Consider the following 25,998-nt stretch of genomic DNA (forward strand, 5'->3'; position numbering starts at 1 on the left):
GGAGAAGCTCATGCTGACAAGAATAGACACCCCCAAGGGCCATTTCAGGGGACCCCCGGGAGACACCCCACACACATGGAACCAGAGCCTTGTAGCCTCTGTGGGCCCCTGGAAGCTGTCCCTTCCAGTCACTGGGGCGGGCTGCCCTGCTCACGCCTGCCCAGCTCTCTGGGGGCCTGCAGATGATGTCCCAGGTCTCAGGGACATGCCCCTGGACGGGCTCAGTGCCTCTCCCATGCCACACGTGGTCGCTCAGCTCACTTTGCCCTGCTCACAGCTGCACAGCCCACCTGCCCAGCTCTCTGGGCCCAGCTGCAGGTGCAGGGCCTGCAGACGACCGTCCAAGGTCTTGGGGATGTGCCCTTTCCATGCCACACGTGGTCACTCAGCTCACTCCGCCCTGCCCCGTCTGCACCTGGCTGGCTACCCATCTGTCCTCTACTTGTGGGCAGGGTGCTTGGTCCTTCTGGTTTTGTTTTCTTGTTTTTAAATTATTTTTATTTTGTTTATTTGAAAGACGGGCTGGGGGGCAGGGAGAGATCTTCCTCCTGCTGGTTCATTCCCTAGATGGCTGCAATGGCTGGGGTTGGGCCAGACGGAAGCCAGAAGCCTGAAACCCAACCGAGTCTCCCACATGGGTGCAGTGGCCCAAAAATTCAAGCCATCCCCTGCCGCTCTCTCAGGTGCACTAGCAGTGGAGCAGCCAGGACTGGAACCAGCAGTCGGGTGAGGTGACAGCACCACAGTGCCAGCCCAGCTTCGGGCCTCCGGGGCTGGCAGCCACCCGCTCTTCCTGAACCAGAGGACGGCAGGTGCTCTCCTGCACACAGGCACCTGCTGGGCTCTTGGCTGCCCTGGGCTTCTCTCCTGCCTCTGCCCTGGACACTGAGCGGCCTCTCACTCCTCCGCCGGCTCACCAGTTCTCTCCCTTCTCCAGCTCGCCGCTGATCCTGAAAAGAGCGTGCTGCTTTATTTTGCATATCTGAACGTGCTCTGACTTTCAGATACGTGCTGTCTTTCTGTGACAGACAGAGGAGGAACTACGGGACGTGCTTCTGGGAAACATCCTTGACACAGGGCTGCCGGGCAGGGCCTACTCTTCTCACTCCACTTTCACATTCTTCTGTTTATCAACGTAGAGATGATGGTCGGTGCTCCAGCAGCCCTTGTGGACCACGAGGTGACCAGGGCATAGAGACCGTGGCAGGAATGGGGGGGTCCTTTGTCAGCACTCCACTTCCGGGTTTCTGTTCAGATGAGAAAGGAACCGCCCCCTCCCATACATGCACACAAAATACACACTACACATAATACACATGAACTCACATATGTGCAAGTCACGCACTACACACAGAAACACATACACATATAAAATACACAATACATATAAAATATACACACAACACAGTACACAAACTACACATCTATGTGTGCACATACACACCTACACACACAAATGTACAACACACACATGTGCACAGTACATATAAAAACATACAGCACAGTACAGACTACACACCTACACATGTACACACACTCACACAACACGCACAGTACATATGAAATACAGCACAGTACAAGAATGCACATGTATGCGTGTGCATACATACCTACACATGCATTAACATACACCACACTTGCATGGTTCGTGTAAAAACATACAGCACAGTACAGACTACACACCTACACATACAAATGTACAACACACACATGTGCATAGTACATACAAAAACATACAGCACAGTACACAGACTACACAGCTGCACGGGCACATACACACCTACGCATACACAAACACACACTGGGAATTTGCACAGGTGAAAGGCAGGGTCTGGCGTTCAGGCACAGTGGGTGAAGCTGCCCTCTGTGGCACCGTAGCAGGATTTGTGTCCCGAGAGGAGACACCAAGGCCCCTAACAGGAAGTAGTCTATGCCGGCAGAAGGCCCAGGTGGAATTTCTTACCAAAATCCTGAGCCCCGAACAAAGAAGGGTTTTCCTTTACATATGGTTTTAGCCTCCTTGTCTCCCTTCCAGGGACTGGGAGTTCTAACCTTACATGGCGGCCACAGGATGGATACACGATAGGTATTTTCACACACGCACTGAGCCCACAAGCAGGGCCTGAGACGGTTGCATCCGAGCAGAGAGGGCACAGCTGGAGCACAGGCAGCAGAACACAGCCATGTTTCATGCCCAGGACGGACACCTCTGTCTGACCTTGGGAGGCCCCCACGACAGCTTCAACCACGTCAGTCAGAAACAAGTCTGATTAAAGACAGAGGCCTCAGCCGCAACACCAGCGTCCCATGTGGGCCCAGTTCAATCCCAGCTGTTCTGCTTCCGATCCAGCTCCCTGGGACAGCCGCAGATGGCCAGAGTGCTTGGCCCCTGTCTCCCATAGGGGCGACCCGGACGGAGCTCCTGGCTTCCTCTTGAAGTCGCTGTGGCCATTGGAGGAGGGAACCACAGGATGGAAGATTTTCTTTCTGTTTGCCTTTCAAATAACTCTTTAAAAAAAAAAAAAAAGAAACTAATTACATTCTAGAAAGTTTAGAAAAAAATAGTGGGAGGGATAAAACTGTCTGTGTACCCGTGTGTAGTAAATTGGAAATAGCTCATGAAATTTGTTTCAAGTTAGCTCTTAAATTGGGCAGATAAATGAGGCTCTCTTTTCTCACTTCTGGGAAATGTTTCAAAACCAAGATAGAACAGAAAGTTTTTATTTGCAGACACTATTAACCGTTTCCTGTCCCAACCCAGGAGCCAGCTGTGACTCAGGCTGCCTGGGCCAAGGCGCCACGGGCCACCTGCCGCATTGGAGGAAACCCGGCTGGGAGCAGGGAGAGCCCCTCCCCCACCTTCCCCCTGTGAGCAGTGTCCGGGTCACATCCTGCAGCTCACAGAGATCCTCTTCTCACATTCCAGGGAGGAGCCCCGGCCTCCTGGCCACTTCCAGCCCCGAATGGCTGAGCCGAGTGGCTCCTCTGTGGTCGGCAGGACAGAGGGGTCCCAGGCTTACCCAGGGGAACCCAGAGCAAACACGGCTGTTCACACTCCTAGCAGCCAGCTCACAACCATCAGGCACTGGCACCCTCCCAGAGGGGCTGCAGGGCGTGGCTAAGTAACGGGGCCCCACTGTGGACTCAGTGCCTCTGCGGGGGCACAGCCATGGAGGGATGCACACGGGGCACCCCGAATCTGCACAGCAGGGAGACGAAGCCCTGGGATGGCAGCAGGACCCTCGGTGCTCACATACACCTGGGAGCCCCCCGTGTGCTGTCCCTCAGTTGTGTAAAGCTAGCTCAGACCAGGGCTGAGCAAACTGCGGGGACGGCCGGGAGCAATGTTCCACTGCAGCAGCCCCACTGTGACCTCACAGTTCCCAGTCACCCCACGGTCGGAACACGCCTCCCTCCTGCTTCTAGCAGGTTCCCTCTCAGACCCTGGATTGCACATGGCTGCCCAGGCCCAGGCCCAGGTGTGTGGAAGGGGTGTGCTCCTAGCAAGAGCGGGGCAGGGCAGAAAGCAGTGGCAAGTGGAGGTCAGAGTCTGCCTCTGGGGCTCCTGAGGTCTCCCCCAGAGGCAGGGAGGGGCAGGGAGGCCCTCATCCCTCCCAGGACCAGGAGCGGTGGGGCTGCTGCAGGGAGGCAGGGCTCCGCGCACACTGGGGACCAGGAGCCTGGTGGGGATTGTGTCTGGCGTGGGAATCGGCAGCCATGCAGGAGATGGCGTGACTGTGCTGGGGACTGCGTGAGCAGGCAGCAGTGTGTACCTGCGCTGCTCAGGGGTCTGGATGAGAGGATGGGGTGCAGCCCTGCCTCAGGCCTGAGCCCTGGAACCTGCTATTCCTGCCTCCTGCTCTGGACTCGGGGGCCCTGCTCACCCCCTCCCTGCCCTGCTTCCCACAGGCTCACCCTCCCAAACCCGCCTGCCCTCATTAGCCCCAGAGACCACCATGTCTCTGCCCTGTCCCAGCCCCAGCCTAGCTCCATGCTGAGTCCACTCCAGAACTGCTTCCCCCACTGCCAGGAGCCTCCAGCAGGGGCAGGGAAGAGGGAGGAGAGGGGGCTGGGAGGGCAGAAAGGGTCCAGCATCTCCCATCCCTGGCTGACCCCCCCCCCCAGCTGCCACTGTGCACTGTGCAGTAGGTGCACCTGCAGGGAGGCGGGTGTGGATCTCAGAGTGGACACCAGAGAAAGGCAAGGCCCACGTGGCTCTTGTGCCCTTCAGGTTAACTCCTGAGAAAAGGAACAGGGACACTGGCAGGGGGCGCGCGGTGGGGGGAGAGGGGAGGGGGAGCAGGGAGAGGGAACAGGGGAGGGGGGAGGGGAGCAGGACACTGTAGGAAGTGGAGGGACAGCTCTGGGGACCTGAGCCGTCTTGGACAGGGACATCTGGCCAGGCACCAACTCCCGTATTTGGTCCTCCAGCGGTGGCTGCGCTGGGCCCCAGCTCGGAACCGAAGGCGCCCGGTCCTCGCACCGGCAGCTCCGGCGTCAGGAGCAGGGGGCAGGGAGTCCACACCTGAGGCCGGGACAGCCAGGAGGGACCCGCGGGCCGCACAGCCGCCAGCCCCAAGCGAGGCCCACGCATCTCCCGGCCGCCCCCGGACCCCGCGGCCGAGCCCGGGGCGGCGGGCGCGCTGGGGGATGGGGAGCGCCTGCGCCTCGGCCGCCGCCTCCTCGCTGCGCCGCCTTTGATGCGCTTTTTCCACCGTGCTCCGCGCGCTTTAATCTTTTCCCTTCGCGCCCGCCCGGCGGCCGCTGCCGGTTTCCAGCTGCGTCTCAGGGGCCACGGGGTGCGGCGCCCCGCCTGCCATCACTAATATCAGCAGTTTCAGTTTTCCTGTTTTCCACTCAGGGGAGACGGGGGCTCGGCCCCGCGCCCCGGACCCCCGCCGCCAGGAAGGGGAGGGGACCGGCAGGGGGCGGTGAGGCCGTGCCAGGGGCTGCCCACGTGCCTCCCCCTGACTGGTGGCTGTGGGGGTGGTATAGGCCCATCCTGAACCAGCCCCCAGCTGTGGGATTCAGGATGGGAGAGGGATTGAGCCCACCCCGACTCTAGATCCCCACCCTCAACCCCCAAACTGAACCCAACAAGAAACCCTTCCCATCCCCCATCCTCAGCAACTCAAGTGGGAAACCTGAGAAACCACAGGCAAGAGACAGAGACACGAACTCCCTGGGGAGGGGTCTGAGCTGGACATGGGTGCACACACAGGGGTGCACACACACACAGAGGGGTCGGGCAGCTGGGCCCACTTATCTCCCTGGCTTCTTTCCCTCCCCCACCTTCCCTCCCTCCTCATCTCTGGTGCTCCACACCCTGTAACTCTTTTTTTTTTTTTTTTTTTTAAGATTTATTTAATTGAAAGGCAGAGTTACAAAAGCAGAGGCAGAGAGAGAGACAGAGAGAGGTCTTCCATCCTCTGATTCACTCCCCAATTGGCCACGATGGCTGGAGCTGTGCCAATCTGAAGCCAGAAGCCAGGAGCTTCTTCTGGGCCTCCCATACAGGTGCAGGGGCCCAAGCACTTGGACCATCTTCCACTTTGTCCCAGGCCATAGCAGAGAGCTGGATTGGAAGTGAAGCAGCCAGGATTTGAACCGGTGCCCATATGGGATGGCAGCACTGCAGGAGGTGGCTTTACCCACTACGCCACAGCCCCCGCCCCAGCCCTGTCACTCTTGTGGAGGTGGAGGAAGAAGGGGCGGGACCCGGGGCAGGTCCCCTTCCTCCAACCTGGGACGGTTTCCTTTCACCACCACTCCTGCCTGAGCCGCGGAGGAGAGCACGGTGGCGGCGGGCGCGGCCAGCGCTCTGGGCATGCGGGTCCCCTGGGCACCCTGGTCGCTGCTCTGGGCCATGCTACAGCTGAGCTGGTGGCCAGGATGGCTCCTAGGTATGTGTGACCAGCGAAGGGACCTCCTGTCCTTGGTTCCTGGTGGTGGGGAGGGAACTGTGCTGTGTGGCTCTGGGCAGTGAAGCCCCTCTCTGGGCGCTGGCAGGACCCCTGTCCTATCAGGGCTGGCCAGTGTCCTTCTCTGGTGAGCGATGAGGTCAGGCCAGCCAGAGGCCAGAGCACTGCGGCCCCGCGCCTGGCACCCAGGCCTCACGGTTCTCCTGGGGTGGGGCCTTGGCTTTGCTGGTCATGGGTCGGAGGAGGCAGTGACGGTTTCCTCGTGTGTCAGAAGTGGACACAGCCCAGTGGAGGCTGTGCTGCCCGGCAGGTGGGCCTGGACTCTGTCTACAGTGGGGGGCCCTTCTTTCTGGGTGGCCCGGCCCCCATCCTCTGTGCCCGCCAGCCTGCGTGTGGGGACACTGAGGCCTCAGGGAGCAGGTCGTCCCTGGCTGCAGTCACGCATCCATCCCTCTGGGCCTCCCTGCACACAGGGACGTGACAGCCCCTGGAAGACCGGCAAGGTGACCACCCTAGGACCCCCTGAGCCTTGCCTGGTGCTCCTCCTGGGGCCTCGAAGTCCCTTAGTCGTGTCTGCCACAGCTCCTGTCTGTTGCTGGTGGCTGGGGACCATTTGATGACTGCTGTGGCCGGGGCCCTGCCTTTCCTCCCCAGCACGGCCTCTGTGACGTGCCTCAGTTTCTCCACTTCACCCCCGGTGCACGTCTGCTCCACACCACACCTTCCCTCCTAACTTGTTCGTCCTCAGCATCCGGGGATGTGTTTCCTGGGGATGTGTTTCCTGGGCCAGCTCCGGGCCTGGGCAGAACACAGGCCATATAGTAGCCCTGCCCGGGGCTCCAGGCCGGCTGCCCTCCAAGCCCTCGGTGCGGTTCTGTCATCCCCAGCGTGGGCACAACGGCGCGTGCCTGGCGGGGATGGAAATTTCATCACGTCATCTGTGAAACTGTCCAGCACTGCTGTAACACATATTTTTAAAGTCAGGCTTTTTTTTTTCACTTTATGATTTTGAAACGATAATACGGAAAAGCTTAAAAACACAACCACGGGCATCCTTCTAACAGGAGTGTCCGCTGACCACAGTGGCCAGTGTGCTTTGGGTACCAGTTGCCCGGAGCTGCCGCCACCAAGCTCCACAGGCCAGGCAGCTCACCAGGCAGACGGGCGTCCACAGGACCAGCTGCTTCCCCGCTCTGCCAGTGGCTGTGTCCCAGGCTCACTCCAGCTGTGGTGTCGCTGGTCACTGAGTGTCCTTGGTTGCTAGCAGCGACTCCAGACCTCTGCTCTGACCTTTGGGTGTGTGGGTTTGTGTCCAGGATTTCTACAGGAACGCCGGTCGCGTTGGGTTAGGGCCACCATGCCCTAGTGGAAGAGCCCTCATCCCCCGGCTCATTCCCCAAACTGCCACAAGGGCCAGGGCTGGGTCCAGGCCAGAGCTGGGAGCCAGGAGCTCCAGGTGTGAGTGCAAGGACAAACCACTTGAGCCCTCACCTGCTGCCTCCCAGGGTGACCATTAGCAAGAAATTTACATCAGAAGTGGATGAGTCAGGACTTGAACTCAGAACCCTATGGGATGAGGGCAGCTTAAAAGCTTAGCCAAAAGTGATCTCACCTTCACTAACCCCCTGCAGTGAGCCTGTTCCTCACCAGGTCACACGGAGGCCCTGAGGGTTAGGAGCTCAAGGGGACATAGCTCTGCCCACCCACCCCCAACCTGGCCAGTGCTGCAAGAGCCACCTCCCCGCACACTCCAGCCAGGTCTTCTGCACGGAGAGCCGAACTCATGCTGTCAGCATCACCCTGGGCGGCTGCCTGGCGTCAAACTCGCTGGTCGCCCAGGACAGCCTCAGTGGCCTGGTCGAGGGCCAGTCACGTCCCTGGGAAGCTGTGTGCTCCCCGGGCCCCTCTGACTTCCTGTCTCTGTATTGGGCTTGTCAGGGGCCCCCTTCTGTGATGGGGTGAGGGACAGGTCTTGCCAAAGTAAAGTGTCGGGTGCAGCCATGAACAGCATTGTCATGAGGTCAGCTCCGGGCCATGGCACACGATGCTCACGGCCTATTCCATGGCCAGCCAGGGCCCTCTCCCCCAAGAACTCAAGGAAAGCTGTGGAGTCCACAGCCAGGGAGGCCCAGCCTGACCCAGGAGCCAACCTTCTTATCGAGCCCAGGAAGGCTTCCTGGGAGAGGCAGCCTGTCTCCATCTGACTTCTGTCGCTCTAACTGAATACCACAAACTGGGTAAGATTTGTTCAGCTCATGGCCCTGGAACTGGGGGTCCAAGGTCACGGTGCTGCATTAGCTGAGCTTCCTGCTGGTGGGGAGTGCAGAGTCCCAGGCAGCGTGCGTAGCGCATGGCACGTGGTGAGCAGAGCCAGGCTGCCTGTGGGAGCTGCTGTTAAGCTTCCTAGGAGACAGCAAGGAGCAGGCCATGCTGCCTCAGCTTCCCCACGCAGGTCTTCCCTGGAGGACAATGGCTTGGGCTCCTTGCATAGTGGTCCAGCCCCACCCCCACCCACCCAGCCCCGAGAGCCCAGGGTCCTAGTCCTTAGCCTAGTGGGTGAGGAGCAGTGAGCCGAAGCTCCTCACCAACAAATAGCAACAGAGATCCCCCATATTTTTTTTAAAAGATTTATTTATTTATTTGAAAGGCAGAGTTACAGAGAGGCAGATTCAGAGAGAGAATCTTCCATCCACTGGTTCACTCCCCTAATGGCTACAATAGCAAGAGCTGAGCTGATCCAAAGCCAGGAGCCTGGAGCCTCTTCCAGCTCTCCCAGGTTAGGTGCAGGGATCTAAGGACTTGGGCTGCCTTCTGCTACTTTCCCAGGAGCATTAGCAGGGAGCTGGATTAGAAGTGGAGCAGCCGGGACTTGAACCAGCATCCATATGGGCTGCTGGCTCTGCAGGTGGTGGCCTTACCCACTACGCCCTGCCCCCCCCCCAAATTTTTTTAAACATGTTTGAATGGCAGAGTTACAGATATAGAGAGACAGAGATCTTCCATCCACTGGTTCACACTGCAAATGGCCCACTGGGGCTGGGCCAGGCCAAAGCCAGGAGCCTGGAACTCCATTCGGGTCTCCCACATGGATAACAGGAGCCCAAGCACTCTGGCCTCCTCTACTGCTCTCACAGGCCATTAGCAGGGAGCTGGACCAGAAGTGGAGCAGCCAGGACTTGAACCATTGCTCTTATGGGATGCTGGTGCCTCAGGCAGCAGCTTAATCGCTGTGCCACAACTCTGGCCTCTGAAACCAAGGTCCCTCCATCGAGTTTTACAAATAAACATTTAGTTTTTTTGTTTATTTATTTATTTGAAAGGCAGAGTGACTGGGGGGGGGGGATTGGTATCTTCCATCCACTGGTTCACTCCCAAATGGCCTTGATAATGGGCTGGGCCAGGCCAGAGCCAGGAGCCAGGAACCCCATCCCGGTCTCCCACGTGGGTGGCAGGGGCTCAAGCACTTGGGCCACCTGCTGCCTCCCAGAAGCATTAGCAGGGAGCTGAATCAGAAGCAGAGGAGGGGCTGGTGCTGTGGCCTAGAGAGTAAAGCCACTGCCTCAGTGCTGGCATCCCATATGGGTGCCGGTTCAAGTCCCGGCTGCTCCAGTTCCGATCCAGCTCTCTGCTGTGACCTGAGAAAGCAGTAGAGGATGGACCAATTCCTTGGGCCCCTGCACCCATGTAGGAGACCCAGAAGAAACTCCTGGCTCCTGGCTTCAGATCGGCGCATCTCCAGCCTTTGCAGCCAATTGGAGAGTGAACCAGTGGATGGAAGACCTCTCTCTCTCTCTCTCTCTCTCTCTCTGCCTCTCCTTCTTTCCCTGTGTAACTCTGACTTTCAAATAAGTAAAATCTTAAAAAAAAAAAAAAAAGCAAGAAGCAGAGGAGCCAGGACTTGAACCTGGCACTCCAATATAGGGTGCTGTGTCACAAGTGGAGGCCTAGCCAGCTGTGCCACAACATCCCCAGCACTGAAATTGCTAATTGTACAAGAATGGAGTCCTGGGGCCGGCCCTGTGGGGGAGCGGGTAAAGCCGCCTGCAGTGCCAGCATCCCATATGGGCACCGGTTCAAGTCCTGGCTGCTCCACTTCCAATCCAGCTAATGTGCCTGGGAAAGCAGTAGAAGATGGCCCAAGTCCTTGGGCCCCTGCACCCAATGTGGGAGACCCAGAAGAGGTTCCAGGTTCCTGGCTTCAGATTGGTGCAGCTCCCACCATTGCGGCCAATTGGAGAATGAACCAGTGAATGGAGGATTCCCCCCCACCCCACCGCCTTCCTCTCCCTCTTCCCCTCTCCCTCTCTGGAACTCTGACTTTCAAATAAGTAAATAAATCTTACAAATAACAGTGGAGTCCTGGACACTCATCCTCAGGGTAAGGCAGATCCTTGCCCCTGTGCCTTGTAGTTGACTCAAAGGCCCCTGCAGACAGATGCCAAGGGTGGCACTTGTCCCTCCCTTGCCTGACCCACAGCCACATAGCAGCCCCAGCACAAGAGATGAAGACTCTGAGGGGCCGCTGAGCTGCCCAGGGCCTCGCTCCGTGCTGTGTCCACCCAATCCTACCTCATCCTGGCGAGGGTTCCTGCCTGTGCCCTACCCCACCCCCGACCCCCCGCAGCACTCTTGGCCTTGTCCCCGGAGCCTGGTGCATTTTTCCTGACCACAGGTGCTCTGATGTGGCTCGTAGGGGCACTAGCCATGGCAGGGACCCAGGGCCAGGCCAGGCCCAGAGCAGGGTGGGATCCCCAGAGCCAGGCCTTGGGACCATGTTCCAGGGCCAAGTCCATCACGCGCTGATTGCTGAAGAACTGTGTGAACACAATGGAGCTCACCACCAGGGCAGGCCCTGGCAGGAGGCACTGGCCAGTGTGGTTTGGACTTGCAGCTCTGGAAGAATGAGGGGTCCTGCAGTCCCGAATATGCGTGTCGCCCTGAGAGGCTGTGGCCCTGTCAGAGGGGAACCCCACCTGCACTGGCCATGTGACCTTCAGACCCAGCTGGCCCCCAGCCATGTGTGTGGGAGTGGCACCTGGCGTGAGCAGCCGCTGTCCACAGCCAGGGTTGTAGGGAGGGAGGGGGAGGGGGCTGGAAGTCCAGCTGGCACATGAGGGAGGACAGGCCCACTCTGTCCCTGGGCAGGCTGTGGCTGATGTCTCAGTGCCTCCTCGGCCCTTCCAAACCCCTGACTTCCTTCTTAGAGGGTTTGTTTCAGACCTGTCCGGTGGGGACAGAGGGGTGGCTCAGTCCCACCACACAGACCACCTGGGTATTACCGGCCTCCAAAGCTGGTTATACTGGGGTAGGCCCTAGGCCATCCTGACAGAAAAAACTGGGGTCAATGTGGCCACTTCCTCAGAGCCACCAGGGCTCGGTGAGCCACAACCTGAGAGGCAGAGGGACTCCCAGCCATGGCAACCACAGTGTCACGTGTGTCACTCCACATGGTGTGGAGAGCCAGGCCCAGCCACGGCTGTCACATGGGATGGAGCCACATAAAAACAGTGCATGCATGGCCAGGAAGAACATGAGTGTGAGGGGAACAGTGTGACCTGGACCGTGAGAGGGGAATGGTGTGAGGGGGACGGTGTGATGTGAACAGTCAGGAACAGTGTGAGGGGATGGTATGAGAGGAACAGTCAGAGAGGAACAGTGTGAGGGGGGTGGTATGAGGGGAACAGTGAGAGAGGAACAGTGTGAGGGGGTGGTGTGATGTGAACAATTAGATAGGAACAGTGTGGAGGGACAGTGTGAGAGGGACAGTGTGAGGGGAACAGGGAGAGAGGAACAGTGTGAGGGGGTGGTGTGATGTGAACAATTAGATAGGAACAGTGTGGAGGGACAGTGTGAGAGGGACAGTGTGAGGGGAACAGGGAGAGAGGAACAGTGTGGAGGGACAGTGTGAGGGGAACAGGGAGAGAGGAACAGTGTGAGGGGGTGGTGTGATGTGAACAATTAGATAGGAACATGTGGAGGGACAGTGTGAGAGGGACAGTGTGAGGGGAACAGGGAGAGAGGAACAGTGTGAGGGGGTGGTGTGATGTGAACAATTGGATAGGAACAGTGTGGAGGGACAGTGTGAGAGGGACAGTGTGAGGGGAACAGGGAGAGAGGAACAGTGTGGAGGGACAGTGTGAGGGGAACAGGGAGAGAGGAACAGTGTGAGGGGGTGGTGTGATGTGAACAATTGGATAGGAACAGTGTGGAGGGACAATGTGGAGGGACAGTGTGAGGGGACAGGGAGAGAGGAACAGTGTGAGGGGGTGGTGTGATGTGAACAATTGGATAGGAACAGTGGGAGGGGAACGGTGTGGGAGCAGTGAGAGAGGAACAGTGTGAGGGGGATGATGTGAGGGGGACAGTGTGAGGGGAACAGTGTGACCTGGACAGTGAGAGGAGAACAGTGTGAGGAGACGGTCTGAGGGGAGCAGGGAGAGGGCAACAGCGTCAGGAGGACAGAGGGGAACAGTGCGAGAGGAAGAGCAGCACATGAAACTCCAGGTGGTGGCCGCTCAGCCACAGGCTAGGTCAGCACCACGGGGCTGGCGCCGTCCTGGGGGAGCCAGTGGCATGGGCTGTGTAGATTCTAGGCTCACTGGGTGGCACCTCCAGCAGGAGGGGCAGGCGGAAGCCGAAAGCCTAGGGGCCAGGGCTCTCTGTGCTCTGCTCGGGGCCTGGCTCCCTGAGTCCCTGGCTCAGGCCACCTGGACGCAGCCCGGGGTGCTGACGGCCGAGCTGTGCTTCTTGCCTCGGAGCCTCCTCTCCCCAGTGTGAAACAGAGACCTGGCCACAGTCTCGCAGGGAAGCTGTCCCAGATAGAGGGTCCTTCCCAGGAGGAAAAGCCCAGGAGCCTTGGCCTCCAGTCCCTGTGCGGCCATCAGAGGAGTGCGCTGGGGGAGGGCTCCCAGTACACCTTATGGGCCCCACAGGAGGGACAGTCCCTCCTTCCTGTGACAGGGTGGCTGTGAGAGGCACGAGTGTGCTGTCACCACGCCAGCCCTTGGCAGAAATAGCCAGAGTTCCCGAGTCCTGGCGGCTGTGCCGCCTCGCCCTCAGCCACAGAAGGAGCCTGGCCCTGTGGTCTCTGGGGGCTCCCTGCTGTGGACTCCGGCCCCAGAGTCTTGCTGGAATCTGTGGGGGCTCCACACTGTCCACCTCCTGGGGCCCTCCCCCCATAGAGGACAGGACCAGGCCCCACCACCTGAGGCCAGGGGCCTGGGACGGCCAGAGCTGGACCTGAGCCTGGGAGGTCTTGGGCTGTGTTCCTGGGCCCTCTCGCAGCTCTGGCAGCCTGGGGTTACCTGGGGAAGGGTGAAGCCCTCAGGGGAAGAAATGGGGACAGGGCTCAGAGCCATGGGGGGCCCTGCCCTAGGGGTGTAGCAGGAGGCACTGCTGCCCAGGGCCGTCCTGTCCGAGGGTGTGGGGGTGCAGCAAGGGTCTTGCTGACTGCCCACACACCTCCTTACCCTGCTGTTCTCCCCACCCCCCAGACGCCCAGGACAGGCCCTGGAGCCCCCTCACCTTCTCCCCAGCCCAGGCCACAGTGCCTGAGGGGGCCAACGTCACCTTCACCTGCAGCTTCTCCAACATATCCGAGCACTTCGTGCTCAACTGGTACCGCCTGAGCCCCAGCAACCAGAGGGACAAGCTGGCTGCCTTCCCCGAGGACCGCAGCCGGCAGCCACAGGACAGCCGCTTCCGCATCACCCGGCTGCCGGACGGGAGCAGCTTCCACATGAGCGGCATCGGCGTCCGGCGCAACGACAGTGGCATCTACCTCTGCGGGGCCATCTCCCTGTACCCCCTGATGCAGATCAAGGAGAGCCCCCAGGTGGAGCTCACGGTGACAGGTGGGGCCTCAGGGACGGGGGAGGACCGTGCTGGGTGGGTGACCCCACCAGGTGTCCTCCAGGCCACTGTCGCACCCCAGCCCCTCCCCTGGAAGCATCTCACCCACTTGACTTTGGGGGGCACAGAGCTAGAGGGGTCTGGGGAGCTCACTGTGGGAGCCCCTGAGCCCCTGACCCTGACCCCTGTCCTTTGTGCCCCTTCAGAAAGACTACTGGAGCCATCCACAGCACAGCCCAGTCCCTCACCCAGGCCGCCAGGCCAGCTCCAAGGCCTGCTCATTGGGGTCCCCAGTGTCCTGGTAGGCGTCCTGCTGCTGCTGCTGCTGGCCTGGGTTCTGGTGGCCATGTGCCCCAGAACAACACAAGGTAATGCATGTCATAGCCCCGTCTACAGCTCTGCCACCAACCATCCAGCAACCCAGAATCTGGGGTTTTTCAGGGACCCCAGCCATGTCCCCCACACACCCTGGCCACCCTCGGGTCCTGGGGACATGCCCTCACCTCCCTCACCCTGACCACCCTGGGGGCCTCATCTGCGGTCCTGGACAGTATATCGCCCAAGTCACTGACCCGGGCGGCATCCCTGAGTGGGAAGCAGGCCCTGCCTAAGCTCCTAGAGCCCTGCCCCAAGGGTCCATGCCCTGGTGTCCTCTGCGGGACCCTCCCCAGGCCACACACTGCCAGCTCCCCGTCATGTTCTCTAGGCGGCCATCTGTTGGGGTCTTCTGCCTCTGACCAGCTGCCCTGGGCTGCATGTAATCCACTTGGGTGGGAGGAGAGCACCCTGTTGACTGCCAGCCTCACCTCTGAGTGTCCTTGACCCTGTGCTTGTGCCCGCCTGCTGGGCCAGGGAGGGGGGGCACGAGCAGCAGTGCATGGGAAGGCCTTGCACAGCCCGTGTGCACTTGCTGCATGCTGTGCCCCAGGGGCGTGCGGACACATCTGTACACTGAGGTGGACAGTTTGTGATCCAAGCTGGGGCTCCAGTCACTACATGGGCAGGTGGGCGTGGCACCCTTCTATGACCCCACAGCCTCCCAAGGGGCTGCAAGCCCAGCCCCCACTGCTGAAGGCCCTACTTGCCCCATGTCTGCCCTGATTCCACATGTATTTCTCTGCAGAGGCTGAAGGACCCAAAAGCCAGGACCAGCCCCTGGTGAGTCTCCCCCTTTCCTCTGCCTCACAGGAGAGAAAAGCGGGCCCCAACTGCAGAGCCAAGTCCTGCTGCCCGGGTGGCCTGCAGCCTCCCAGAAGGTGGCCTGCCTCCTCTTGGGTGTGCACACTTTGGAGCCTAAACCAGCAAGAACAGGGACAGGGACATTTAGGTGGGGAGGGGGGGACAGGGAACAGCCAGCGAGGAGGGTGTTGCTTCCTGCTCGCAGAGCAATACCCACTCTGTGTGAGAGCCGCAGACCCCAGGGTGGTGTCCCAATCCTGTACGTGGTCTGTGTGGGGTGGAGGCCCCTTCCCAAGCTGGCTGAGGGGCATCTCCCCTGTGGTGACCATTCCCTCCTCTTCCTGCAGGAGAAGCCTTTGGCCCTGCCAGGCTCCACCATGGACTACGGGGAGCTGGACTTCCAGTGGCGAGAGAAGACCCCAGAGCCCCCAGCTACCTCTGTCCCTGAACAGACTGAATATGCCACCATCGTCTTCCCCGACGGGCTGGGCACCTCATCTCCTGGCCGCAGGGGCTCCACTGACTGCTTGCGGGGTCCACGGCCTCTGAGGTCTGAGGACGGACACTGCTCTTGGCCCCTCTGACCAGCTCCCTCCTTCACCAGCATCCTGCTGAGAGCCCAGGGTCAGCTCCTGCCGCGAGAGGAGCATGTGGGGCACAGGGCTCGGGGCTGCCAGAGCCGAGCTGCCCCGGGAGACTGCTCTGCACCTGTGCCAGGCCGCTCTGAGGCTCAGTGAGCCAGGGCAGCAGGCAGGCAGACGTCAGCTGGGAAAAGCCTGAGCCGGGCCCTCCTGTGCCACTGCTGCTGTGCTTGTCCAGGAGCCCCAGTGGCCGTGGTCCTTGTGGCAGGATGCTGGCTGGACTCTGCCTTGTGGCAGTCTTGGAATCACTCCCAGGGCAGGGACACAGGGCTGGGAAGCTCCGAGTAGACCAGGGAGCACCAGGCTGACCCCTACAGGAGTCCCTCCACCCCCACTCGGCCCTTTGTACAGCAGGGGAATTGAGGCAACAGAGGAGACCCTGAGGGTCTGCAGCTGGCGGCCATTCGCAACACACATACGGAGGACCCCAGGGCCCCGCTGTCAGAGCCGGGCTTTGGACCGTCATGGCTGTGCTGTAGAGTTCTGGGGGGGGGGGGCAGGAGGCTAATGTTCCCCCCACCCCCAGCTTATCCAGGGCGTCGAGCTCCCATGGCAATGGGTGAACTCAGGGCCTTTCAAGCAGCTGCCCCACAGCCTGGCCCAGACCACACCAGGCTCCTGTGCCATCAGGGGCAGGGCGATCAGAGTCCAGGCTCCCTGGCCAGTGGGAACCTTGGTGGGCAGGCCCAGGAGCCACTCTCTGGTTCTATTACATTATTATTAAATAACAGATGGCTACTATTGGTGACGTCTATGTGGCCAGGCCTCACAGGAGGTGGCCCCTGAAGAAAGACCCTTGCCCCACCTCTGTCCCTCTTTCCCCCATAGCCCTGTGACTGAGCTGGGGAGCCCCTCAGACAGGGGTGGTCCCTGAGGCTGGCCATTGAGGCAGCCGAGGGGGCTGCTCCAGGCTGTGCACGAGGCCTGGGTGCCACGGGCAGGGCCACAGTGTGTGTGGGTGCCTCGCAGGCACAGAGAGGGGAACGTGGTCCTCAGCACACACCCCTGGGCTTCATCTGCTGACAGCAATGGCAGGTGGATACCCTGCTCCGAGGGCAGCAAGCTGGCCCAAGGTCCTTGGGAATCACAGCTGCCCACTGGCCCCTGCCGCACTGAGCTCCCTGGGACTGCCACCTGGGGCCCAGTCCTGGGAGAAGGGAGGAGGGAGCAAGGCCAGGAGGATGATGACGGTGGTGTGGCTGTGATGTGAGGTGCGCACAGCTCAGTGGCAGAGAGCACCCAGCCGTGCCAGCCGGTCAGGGATGAGCAGAGAACTTTACAGTGGCAGTGTGAGATCAATGCCCAAGGCATCAGCTTGAGAACTGGACAGAGCCTGCCAGGGTCACGGGGCCTTGAGCTTACAGACACGGTGGTTCTACCTGCCTAACCAACAAATCTCACGTGGGCCCCACAAACCCCCCATCCCGGAGCTGTGGCCGTCAGAGGGAGCAATAGCCAGGCTGTAGGGAGCACGCAGCAGGGCGGGGCCGGGACCAAGACGGGGGTTTGGAAGGGCACTTGGGTGGAGTCACAGCACTCATTACACCTGCTGCGCCCCCATGCACAGCCAGAAGGAAGAGGAGGACAGACAGGAGCTCACCCTGATGGCATGGCTGTGGCAGGTCCAGGTCGAGGGCAATCACAGAAGAGACTTAGGTACCCAGCTCCTCAAGTCAGAAAGCAGAAGGCTTGGGTGGCAGAGAACCATTGCCTCCAACCGACGAAGCTGTTCTCACTGCCACGGAGAACTGCCTCCCACACAGAAGGAGCCACTGCCTGGGCAGGGCCAGGATCCGAGTGCAGAAGGAAAGTGGACAGGATGGTAAAACTGTGTACACACATGTGTGTATGAGCACATACGGGTATACAGTGTGGACCTACATGTGCGCGCTGTGACATGTGTATGTGGCTGTATGTGTGTGTCTTGCACAGGCGTGTGCTGCATGTGTATGTGTGTGCAGTGTGCAGGCATATGTATGCATGTGTAACACGAATATGCACCTGTGAGTATACAAGGGGTATTCAAGTGGTGCGTTATCTTTTAATTCCATTTTCCACAATTTTTTGTTTTTCTAAAGATTTATTTATTTATTTTGAAAGTCAGGGTTACAGAGAGAGAGAGGAGAGACAGAGATCTTCCATCTGCTGGTTCACTCCCGAGATGGCTGCGACAGCCAGGGCTGAGCCAGACCAAAGCCAGGAGCCAGGAACTTCTTCCAGGTCTCCCATGTGGGTGCAGGGGCCCAGGCACTCGGGCCATCCTCCACTGCTTTCCCAGACCATTAGCAGGGAGCTGGATCAGAAGTGGAGCAGCCAGACTTGAAACAGCGTCGATGTGGGATGCCGGTGTCACAGGCGGTGGTGGCTTTACCCGCTGTGCCACAAACTGTTTGAAGTTCCCTTCCACATATATTTCTAAAGCAATGAGATTTTCAACTCCACTCATAAAAAAAAAAAAAAAAAAGCACAAATTAAAGTCAGACAGCAGTGGTCTGACAGTGGCCTGAGGACCAAGGCTGTTGGCAAGGGGCAGCAGACCTGGAGGGGACGGCCCCATCAGGCCCTGGAAGGAACCCTACCCCAGGGCCAGGGGTTCACCAGCTGGCCCTGAGTAGGAGGAGGAGGGAGCTCTGCAGGGCACAGGTGCAGTGAGTCCTGGACGAGCCCGGCAGCGGGGGGGGGGGGGGGGGGTACAGGACAGTCGTGGTCCCAGAGGAAGGAGGTTAGGAGCAACTTGAGCACCAAAATACCAGAATTTAAAGAAGAAAAAAAAAAAGCCAAGCCGGGGGAGGAGGAAGCGGTCTGCCGGGCTGGCGTCCGGGGCTGGGGGTGGGGGTGGGCGCCAGCCCAGGGGGCGCCGTCAGCACTTTGCACGCCTTCCGGGAACACACTCATTGTTTCCGTCCCTCCGGGGCCCATGTCCCATGTGTCAGCGCTGCCAGCCCCACCCACAACCCTGCCTCAACCCAGCTGCTGAGCTGCAGCTCCTCAGTGGCCCTGGTGTGGCCAGCCTGGACATGGGGGAGCGAGCCTCCGGGCTGAGCCACAGCGGGGGGGACCCAGAGCATGAGCCCCCAGCCCAGCCTGAGCCCTGCCTTGAGGTGTTTGGACAGGGACACTGTCCCACCACACCCTCTGCCCACTCCTTCCTGGGCATCGCAGGTGGGCAGGGACTGGACACAGGCAGGGGGCCCGTGCCCAGCACTGCTGGATGGAGTGGGAGCCCTGGCTGGGATCCTGACACAGTACCCAGGGTCGGCAAGTCACTCAGTCCATACCAGGGCAGAGAGAACCATTGATCAGGCCACGTGGAATCAGTGTGCAGTATAGACAGAACCCCCTTGTCTGCAGGAAGTTAGAGGTGCAGTGTAGACAGACCCCTCCTTGTCTGCAGGGAGTTAGAGGTGCAGTGTAGACAGAACCCCCTTGTCTGCAGGAAGTCAGTGTGCAGTGTAGACAGAACCCCCTTGTCTATAGGGAGTCAGTGTGCAGTGTAGACAGACCCCCCTTGTCTGCAGGGAGTTAGTGTGCAGTGTAGACAGACCCCTCCTTGTCTGCAGAGAGTCAGTGTGCAGTGCAGACAGAACCCCCTTTGTCTACAGGGAGTCAGTGTGCAGTGTAGACAGACCCCTCCTTGTCTATAGGGAGTCAGTGTGCAGTGTGGACAGAACCCCCTTGTCTATAGGGAATCAGTGTGCAGTGTAGACAGACCCCTCCTTGTCTGCAGGGAGTTAGAGGTGTAGTGTAGACAGACCACCCTTGTCTTCAGGGAGTTAGAGATGCAGTGTAGACAGACCCCCCCTTGTCTGCAGGGAGTTAGAGGTGCAGTGTAGACAGACCCCCCTTGTCTGCAGAGGTGCAGTGTAGACAGAACCCCTTGTCTGCAGAGAGTCAGTGTGCAGTGTAGACAGACCCCTCCTTGTCTGCAGGGAGTCAGTGTACAGTGCAGACAGAACCCCCTTTGTCTACAGGGAGTCAGTGTGCAGTGTAGACAGAACCCCTTTGTCTACAGGGAGTCAGTGTGCAGTGTGGACAGAACCCCTTGTCTGTTGGGAGTTAGAGGTGCAGTGTAGACAGACCCCCTTGTCTACAGAGAGTCAGTGTGCAGTATAGACAGAACCCCTCCTTGTCTACAGGGAGTCAGTGTGCAGTGTAGACAGAACCCCTTGTCTGCAGGGAGTTAGAGGTGCAGTGTAGACAACCCCTTGTCTACAGGGAGTTAGAGGTGCAGTGTAGACAGAACCACCCTTGTCTGCAGGGAGCCAGTGTGCAGTGTAGATATACACCCCCAGCCCATGGTGTCTAGGCGGACTCGAGCCTGGGAGAAGTAGGGATTGGAGGGTCCACTGCAGGCCCCTCTGGCCTCCCCGACTGGCTCTCACACAGTCGCTCTGCCCCTGTGGTGCACCCCGATGCTTCCCCACAGCCTCTGTCCTTGGGCAGCCCCCTCAGCCCGTGTCAAGCCAGCTTCTCTAGCAACACACTGGCTGGGGAGGGGAAATTTGGTGGGGGTCCAAGGCCCTCCCCATTTGGTGGAAAGAAACACCCACCTGGACTCTCACCTGTTTATTCAGCATTTGTGAGCCAGGGTGTGAGAAAGAAGACTCGCCGCAGCCATCCCCGGGCCCGGGCTCTCTGAGGTCCCAACGCCCGCTCAGGCAGCCTCAGAAGGAAGCCGGCCATCACCCAGGGTCAGCTGGTCCCCAGCCCGGCCACCCCCACGGCTGCCATGAGAGCCGCCCCAGCCCTGCCAGAGCTCCCTCCCCCTCTCCCAGGGTTCTGTCCATGCTGGGGTGACCCCGGCCTCCCACAGCCTGCGTCGGCCATCAGGAGGACTGGCAGGTCCCGGAAGGCTTGTCCGTGCAGCTGGGCGGCTGGCGGCCGGGGGGAATGTTCTCCAGGACTTCGTCCAGCGAGAACAAGCAGAAGGAGAGCTCCTCGTAAGAGGCCCTGGCCCCACTCTCGAACAGGCAGGCGAAGGCCGGGGCTCCCGCAAGGACAGGCCCGAGGGACGCCAGGTCCGAGTAGCCGCTAGGGCCCTCGTAGATCACCCAGGGCACCGTCCAACTGCGGGGGTCCAGGGGGGTGCGGCTCAGGCGGACCCCCATGTGGAGCCGAGCCCTGCGCCCCGTGGGGTGTGAGTACAGCAGCCAGGCAGGCCTCTGAGGGGACACCGCAGAGGCTGCAGGGAGCCCCCCAGGCCCCACCGCTGGGCCAGATTGTCCCAGCCCAGCACTCCGGGCCTGCGGGAGGCAGGAGGGCCCGCAGGGCACCTGGGGTTCACAGGGGCCTCCAGCACCAGCCTCTGGGGCTTCCTGGAATCCAGGACAGAGGTGCACACAGTGAGGGAGGCTCCTGGTGCCTGTGGACGCTCCGTCACCCTGGGGTCTGCTGGGGGGTGGGGCTGGGAAGCCCACGATGCTGCCCTGGCAGCCCCGGGCCGTCTCGGCAAGGGCAGGCACCAGCTCCCCAGCCAGGAAGGAGCTGCCCCCGTCGGTGCTCAGGGCCTGCACACGGCTGCCCAGGGGGCTCCGGGCATTGCAGTAGAGGAGGCTGTCCCCCAGTGCGGCCAGCTGGCACTCGCCCGAGCGCAGGTTGGGCACGAGGCCCCCGTGGCGCCAGGTGCTGCCGTGGTCGTCACTGTAAAAGGCGAAGGAGTGGGGGCTGGTCCGGCAGATCTTCCCAAAGCACTCGCGACGGTCCACATGGTAGGTGTAGGCAGGCACCAGCAGGCGGCCTGAGTGCAGCTGGACACCATGGCCTGGGCCCACTGCGAAGGTGGCCCAGTCTACAGAGGGCAGAGGTGGAGGTGGGGGTGGAGATGGGGGCACAGGAGGGCAGCGAGGGCACATGCCTGGGATTAGGGCAGCGGGCAGGCAGGCCGCCCCTCCACACTCCACTCTGAGGCCTTCCTGGCTGGACAAGCCTCCCATGGGCATTGCAGGAGCCCAGGAGCCCACTGAGCCAGGCTCTTGCCAGCCCAGAATCAGGGTACCTGGTATGAGTGATGCCCAGATGGACGGAGCAGCAGAGGGCGGAGCCTCAGAGGGGAGGTGCTACAGCCCTCCAAAGTGTCAGAGCTCTGGGGGAGGGGGCAGCAGCAGGGGAGGGAAGCCTGGGGCTTGGGCCAGGCCTGGGCAGGAGTGCTGGGTTTGGGGGAGGGGATGACCTCTACAGATAAAGACCTGAGAGCCTGTGGTTCAGCTGTGGCCGCTGCTCCTGCCCTGCCCCAGGCGGCCAGAGGGTGAGGAAGGGATGCTAATGTTGGCTGGGACTGAGAAGCCCGGGGGTGATGGACAGTGCCAGAAAAGGGTGGACTGGTAGGGCCTCCCACACATGTGGACTGAGGGACCCCCGCTGCCTACCCTGCACAGCGTCGCCAATGGCCTCCTCGGTGAGGTCCCGGGCGCTGCTCCAGGTGAAACCGGCGTCGCGGCTGGTCACACAGCAGAGGCGGGCGGCGTTCCTGCCTGTAGTAATCTGAACGGCCTCGGACGTGTGGCCCAGCACGGCAATGAAGAAGAGGAAGATGGTGCCGGTGCTGGTGTCGTGCACGGGGCAGGGGTTCATGGAGCGGTGGCCTTGCAGGGCTGCAGCATCCAGCACACACAGGGCACCCCACTGCAGATGGGGGGGGCTGTGCTCAGGACTCCCAGACCAAGGCACCCTGCCAGCCACCCTCAGTCTCCCTGCATGCTGCCCTCTCCTGGAGCCCCTGCCCACCCTATCGCTCACCCGCACAGAGCCCCTGGCCAGCGTGCCCCTCCTCAGCACCAGGCGGTGGGCATGGGAGTCATCCGGGCTGAGCCGCTGCTCCGCGAAGGCCAGCAGGGTGGGCCCAGGGGGCACGGGGAGCAGTGCAGGCACGCGGTAGGTCAGGCCGGTCCGCTCCCGCTGGAACAGCACGGTCCGGGTGGGGACACGAGGGGGCTCCATGCTCTGCTGATCACAGCAGGCTGCAGGGAGCTGCATTGAGGATGGGGCACGACAGGTACAGCCATCCCCCATCCCGGCCAGCACCCAGGCCCCTCCCTGTGCGTGCCTCGGGGACAGCCCTGTCTGCAGTTCCTTCACCCCAGGGAAGCCACTCCCCACACTGACTTTTCCCCTAGTGCTTGTGGAGCCAGCCCCTCCTGTCAGCACACGGAGACACACACAGGGACACACATGGACAGACAGACACACACACAGGGACAGACAGACACACACAGGGACATACAGAGACACATGAGGACACATGAACACACAGCAACACACAGGGACACACACAGACATGCAGGGACACACAGGGACACACACATGGACACACAGAGACATAGACAGACACACAGGGACACATGAACACACAGCAACACACAGGGACACACAGAGGGACACACACAGACATGCAGGGACACACACGGAGACACACACACACAGACACACATGGGCAGACACACACAGACACACAGGGACACATGAACACACAGGGACACATGGATACGCAGGGACACATGAACACACAGGAACACGCACACAGACACACAGGGACACACAGCAACACACAGGGACACACAGACACAGAGGGGCACACACAAACATTCAGGGACACACATGGAGACACACACAGATGGACACATAGGGACACACAGGAGCAGACATACAAAGACACACACAGACACACAGGGACACATGAACACACAGGGACACACAGACAGAGGGACACACACAGAGACACACAGGGACACACAGAGGGACACATACAGGCATGCAGGGACACATGAACACACAGGGACACACACAGACACACAAGGACACACTGGGAACCTTTGGCCAACCCAAAGTAGGGGGAGGGGTGGGGTGGGAATGGACCCCAAGTGGCTCCCAGGTGTGCCCTGAGTCCCAGGGGTGCGCATGCCAGACTCCTAGAGGGACCCCGAGGGCCACAGGGCCACAACCACTCCCCACCGAGCCCTCCCAGCGAGAGGAGCCACACGGCTGGTGAGTGTGGACTGCAGCTGGAGACAGCAGCAATGGAAGGGAGATGAGAGGCCCCCAGGAGCCAGGGCACATGCAGGACAGAAGCTGGGGCTGGAGGCCAGGTGGGCTTCCTGGAGGTGGGGGGGGGGGGAGGAGTATGGCAGAAGCTGCACATCACTCAAGGTCGGGAGAGCAGGTGTGGGAAAAGCCCTCCCTCCCACGGCCACCCTCAACCCTGTCCCTCAGCCACTTCCCAAACCTGGTGTTCAGTACAGCACCAGCAGGGCTCCTTCAGGGGACACGTGTGACCCCCCTCTTCTAGCAGCTGCTCCCTGACCTTGCATACCCACCTGCAGGGCCCTTACCTGGGCACCTGAGCAGCACAGGAAACGGACACCCCCTGCCCAGCACGGGCCCAAGACAGCCTCAGCCCTGTGAGTGGGCCCCAAGTGAGCCCCCAGCACAGAGCAGTGCCAGGTGGAGGCGTCTGGGGCGAGGTCAGCTTGCCAAGGCCACCCCGCCAGCCTGCTCAGCTCAGCCAGCCCAGCAGGTGCAGGGCCCTATCTGGTTTACAGAGGCGGATCCAGGCCGTGAGAGGGTGCCCAGTCCGGCACATAGAGGGGGAAAGATGCCACAGACGAGGAGGACCAGAGCAGTCGGGCCCACAGCCAGCCACCCCGGCCAGGCCACAGCCAGGCCATACACAGAGAGAAACAGGAGGAGGCAGCAGAACCCCACAGAGCCACTGAAGCACATGGAGACAGCTGGGCCCCGTGTGCTGCAGCGTGGTGTGAAGGGATGGACACTCACCTGAGGAGAGAGCCTGGTACACGCTCGGCCGCCAGCCCCGCAGCCTCGTCCTCTGCCCCTGCCCACCTCAGCCAGCCCCGCAGCTGCGGCACAGCTCCGGGCCAGGGCAGCATGCGGGCGCTCCCTCGGCCCAGTCCGCTCCGGGCTTCTGTGAGCGGCTTGCTGTCTCCTAGCAGCCCCTGCTCAGCACTCAAAGGGTGATTGTGTCCGAGCGAGAAGCAGGTGTGGGGTGCCACGTGTCCCTCCAGGCTGAGCGGGCACAACTGACACATTCTGCCCACCCTTGGCTGGCTCCCCAAAGCCCAGGCCCACACTGGCAGCCATCCTCTCTCAGCACAGAGGGACAGCTGAGGTCTCAGAGGGACAGGGCTGCCCCACACTCAGGGCCTCCTGGCTGGGGCCCGGCCCAGGCATCCCCAGGACCTGGAGCTCCTGGGAGCCCCTGTTCCTCACAGGAGGAAGTGGGAGCCCTGATGACCAGCACTGCACAGCTCAGCCAATGCAGCAGGTGCAGGCCTTGGACTGGACCAGGACAGCTGGATTCCAGCACTCACCAGAGCCCACCCACCCACCTAGGGACATCGGTCACGGGGTCAGGGGAGGACTGAGGCCCAGGAGGAGACCTAGAGGAGTTGTAGAGGTCAGCCCTCAGCTCCATGGGGGATAACCACAGACTGACCCCAAGCCTGCCCTGTGTGGGCTCTGTCCTGGAGCAAAGGGCCAGCCCAGGTCACCCTCAAAGCCCCCAAGTCACCTTCTGTGGTTGGTGCCTGTCTGGATCCCTGGGCAGTTCTAACCCCCCAGGGTGCATCTCCAGTCTGCGCCACCAGTGTCCTGGCTCAGGCAAGGACTCAGCACCACACCCCCTCTGCCAGCAGGGGTGCCCCCACCCAGGGCCGTGTGCAGAGCAGGGGTGCCCCCACCCAGGGCCGTGTGCAGAGCAGGGGTGCCCCCACCCAGGGCCGTGTGCAGAGCAGGGGTGCCCTCACCCAGGGCCGTGTGCAGAGCAAGGCTGTGCCAGAGCACCAGTGCAGCCCAGAGCAGGGGCCAGGGTGCTGGTAGGCATGGGGTGGGTACTGGGCTGTGTCAGACACAGGTCCCCCTCTGCAGTGACACCCTCACACTGGGAGGAGAGGGTCAGCCACAAGGGCTGCGCTGGGCAGGGGCCTAGCTGTGGAGTGGCCATGATCGGCCTCTGAGAGCCAGCACCACATCCCCCATCTGTGCCCCCAGGGCCCCTCAGCCCCACTCACCCTGCCTGTCCTCCTCCCGTCTCTGAGGTGGCCTCAGTGACAACTGCCCAGGCCAGGGTCTTGGAGGAGGCCCCGGTCTCCTGCACTGCCAGTAAGATGAGGGTCCGAGCATCCTCCCGCCCCTCCCACACTGCAGGGACTTGGGGACTTCAAGGGAAGATGGGCTCTGAGAATGTTAAGGGTCACGGGGCGCCCTGCAGTCAGGACACAAGCTGCCTGCATCCAGGTTCTCAGAGGGGACGGAGCGGGGGACTGGCAGGGGGGCTCTGTGGCCCCACAGCCACTTCCATTCACAGCCCTGGGAGGGGAGCCCAGGCTGTGTTCCGGGCGCCCCGGGCACCACTGCACAGCCCGCTGCTGGCCTGCGGGGAAGAGGCAGGCAGG

At 61.0% G+C, this 25,998-nt stretch overlaps 2 protein-coding genes across 4 annotated transcripts; one reads left to right on the forward strand and one right to left on the reverse strand.

The window, feature by feature from the left end:
- Positions 1–4,343: 4,343 nt before the first annotated feature.
- On the forward strand, positions 4,344–16,331 carry PDCD1 (programmed cell death 1). Its single transcript, XM_051829402.2, has 5 exons — positions 4,344–5,903; positions 13,415–13,774; positions 13,979–14,140; positions 14,896–14,930; positions 15,299–16,331. Exons 1-5 carry the CDS (start codon positions 5,828–5,830, stop codon positions 15,533–15,535), a joined length of 870 nt encoding a protein of 289 aa, XP_051685362.1. The 5' UTR covers positions 4,344–5,827; the 3' UTR covers positions 15,536–16,331.
- A 3,816-nt stretch (positions 16,332–20,147) lies between these two features.
- On the reverse strand, positions 20,148–25,597 carry NEU4 (neuraminidase 4). Of its 3 annotated transcripts, none has more exons than XM_051829400.2 (4): positions 24,362–25,594; positions 22,328–22,548; positions 21,958–22,213; positions 20,148–21,380 (listed from the first exon to the last, which is right to left on the reverse strand). In XM_051829400.2, the coding sequence occupies exons 2-4, from the start codon at positions 22,526–22,528 to the stop codon at positions 20,419–20,421; spliced, it is 1,419 nt and encodes a 472-aa protein (XP_051685360.1). In that variant the 5' UTR covers positions 22,529–22,548; positions 24,362–25,594; the 3' UTR covers positions 20,148–20,418. The 3 variants fall into 3 exon arrangements, with proteins under 3 accessions (XP_051685360.1, XP_069925996.1, XP_069925997.1); XM_070069895.1 differs by lacking the exon at positions 24,362–25,594 and adding an exon at positions 23,917–24,338; XM_070069896.1 differs by lacking the exon at positions 22,328–22,548 and having other exon boundaries at positions 24,362–25,597.
- Positions 25,598–25,998: the final 401 nt, after the last annotated feature.

This window comes from Oryctolagus cuniculus, chromosome 3 (genome assembly GCF_964237555.1).
Source record: "Oryctolagus cuniculus chromosome 3, mOryCun1.1, whole genome shotgun sequence".
In the NCBI taxonomy this organism is placed as follows: domain Eukaryota; kingdom Metazoa; phylum Chordata; class Mammalia; order Lagomorpha; family Leporidae; genus Oryctolagus; species Oryctolagus cuniculus.

Coding starts and splice junctions, on each gene's coding strand:
- PDCD1 (XM_051829402.2), top strand. CDS start 5,828: ATGCGGGTCCCCTGGGCACCCTGGTCGCTGCTCTGGGCCATGCTACAG. Junction 5,904..13,414: donor GTGGCCAGGATGGCTCCTAG/GTATGTGTGACC, acceptor CCCACCCCCCAG/ACGCCCAGGACAGGCCCTGG. Junction 13,775..13,978: donor GGTGGAGCTCACGGTGACAG/GTGGGGCCTCAG, acceptor GTGCCCCTTCAG/AAAGACTACTGGAGCCATCC.
- NEU4 (XM_051829400.2), bottom strand. CDS start 22,528: ATGGAGCCCCCTCGTGTCCCCACCCGGACCGTGCTGTTCCAGCGGGAG. Junction 22,214..22,327: donor TGGCCAGGGGCTCTGTGCGG/GTGAGCGATAGG, acceptor CCCCATCTGCAG/TGGGGTGCCCTGTGTGTGCT. Junction 21,381..21,957: donor CATTGGCGACGCTGTGCAGG/GTAGGCAGCGGG, acceptor TGCCCTCTGTAG/ACTGGGCCACCTTCGCAGTG.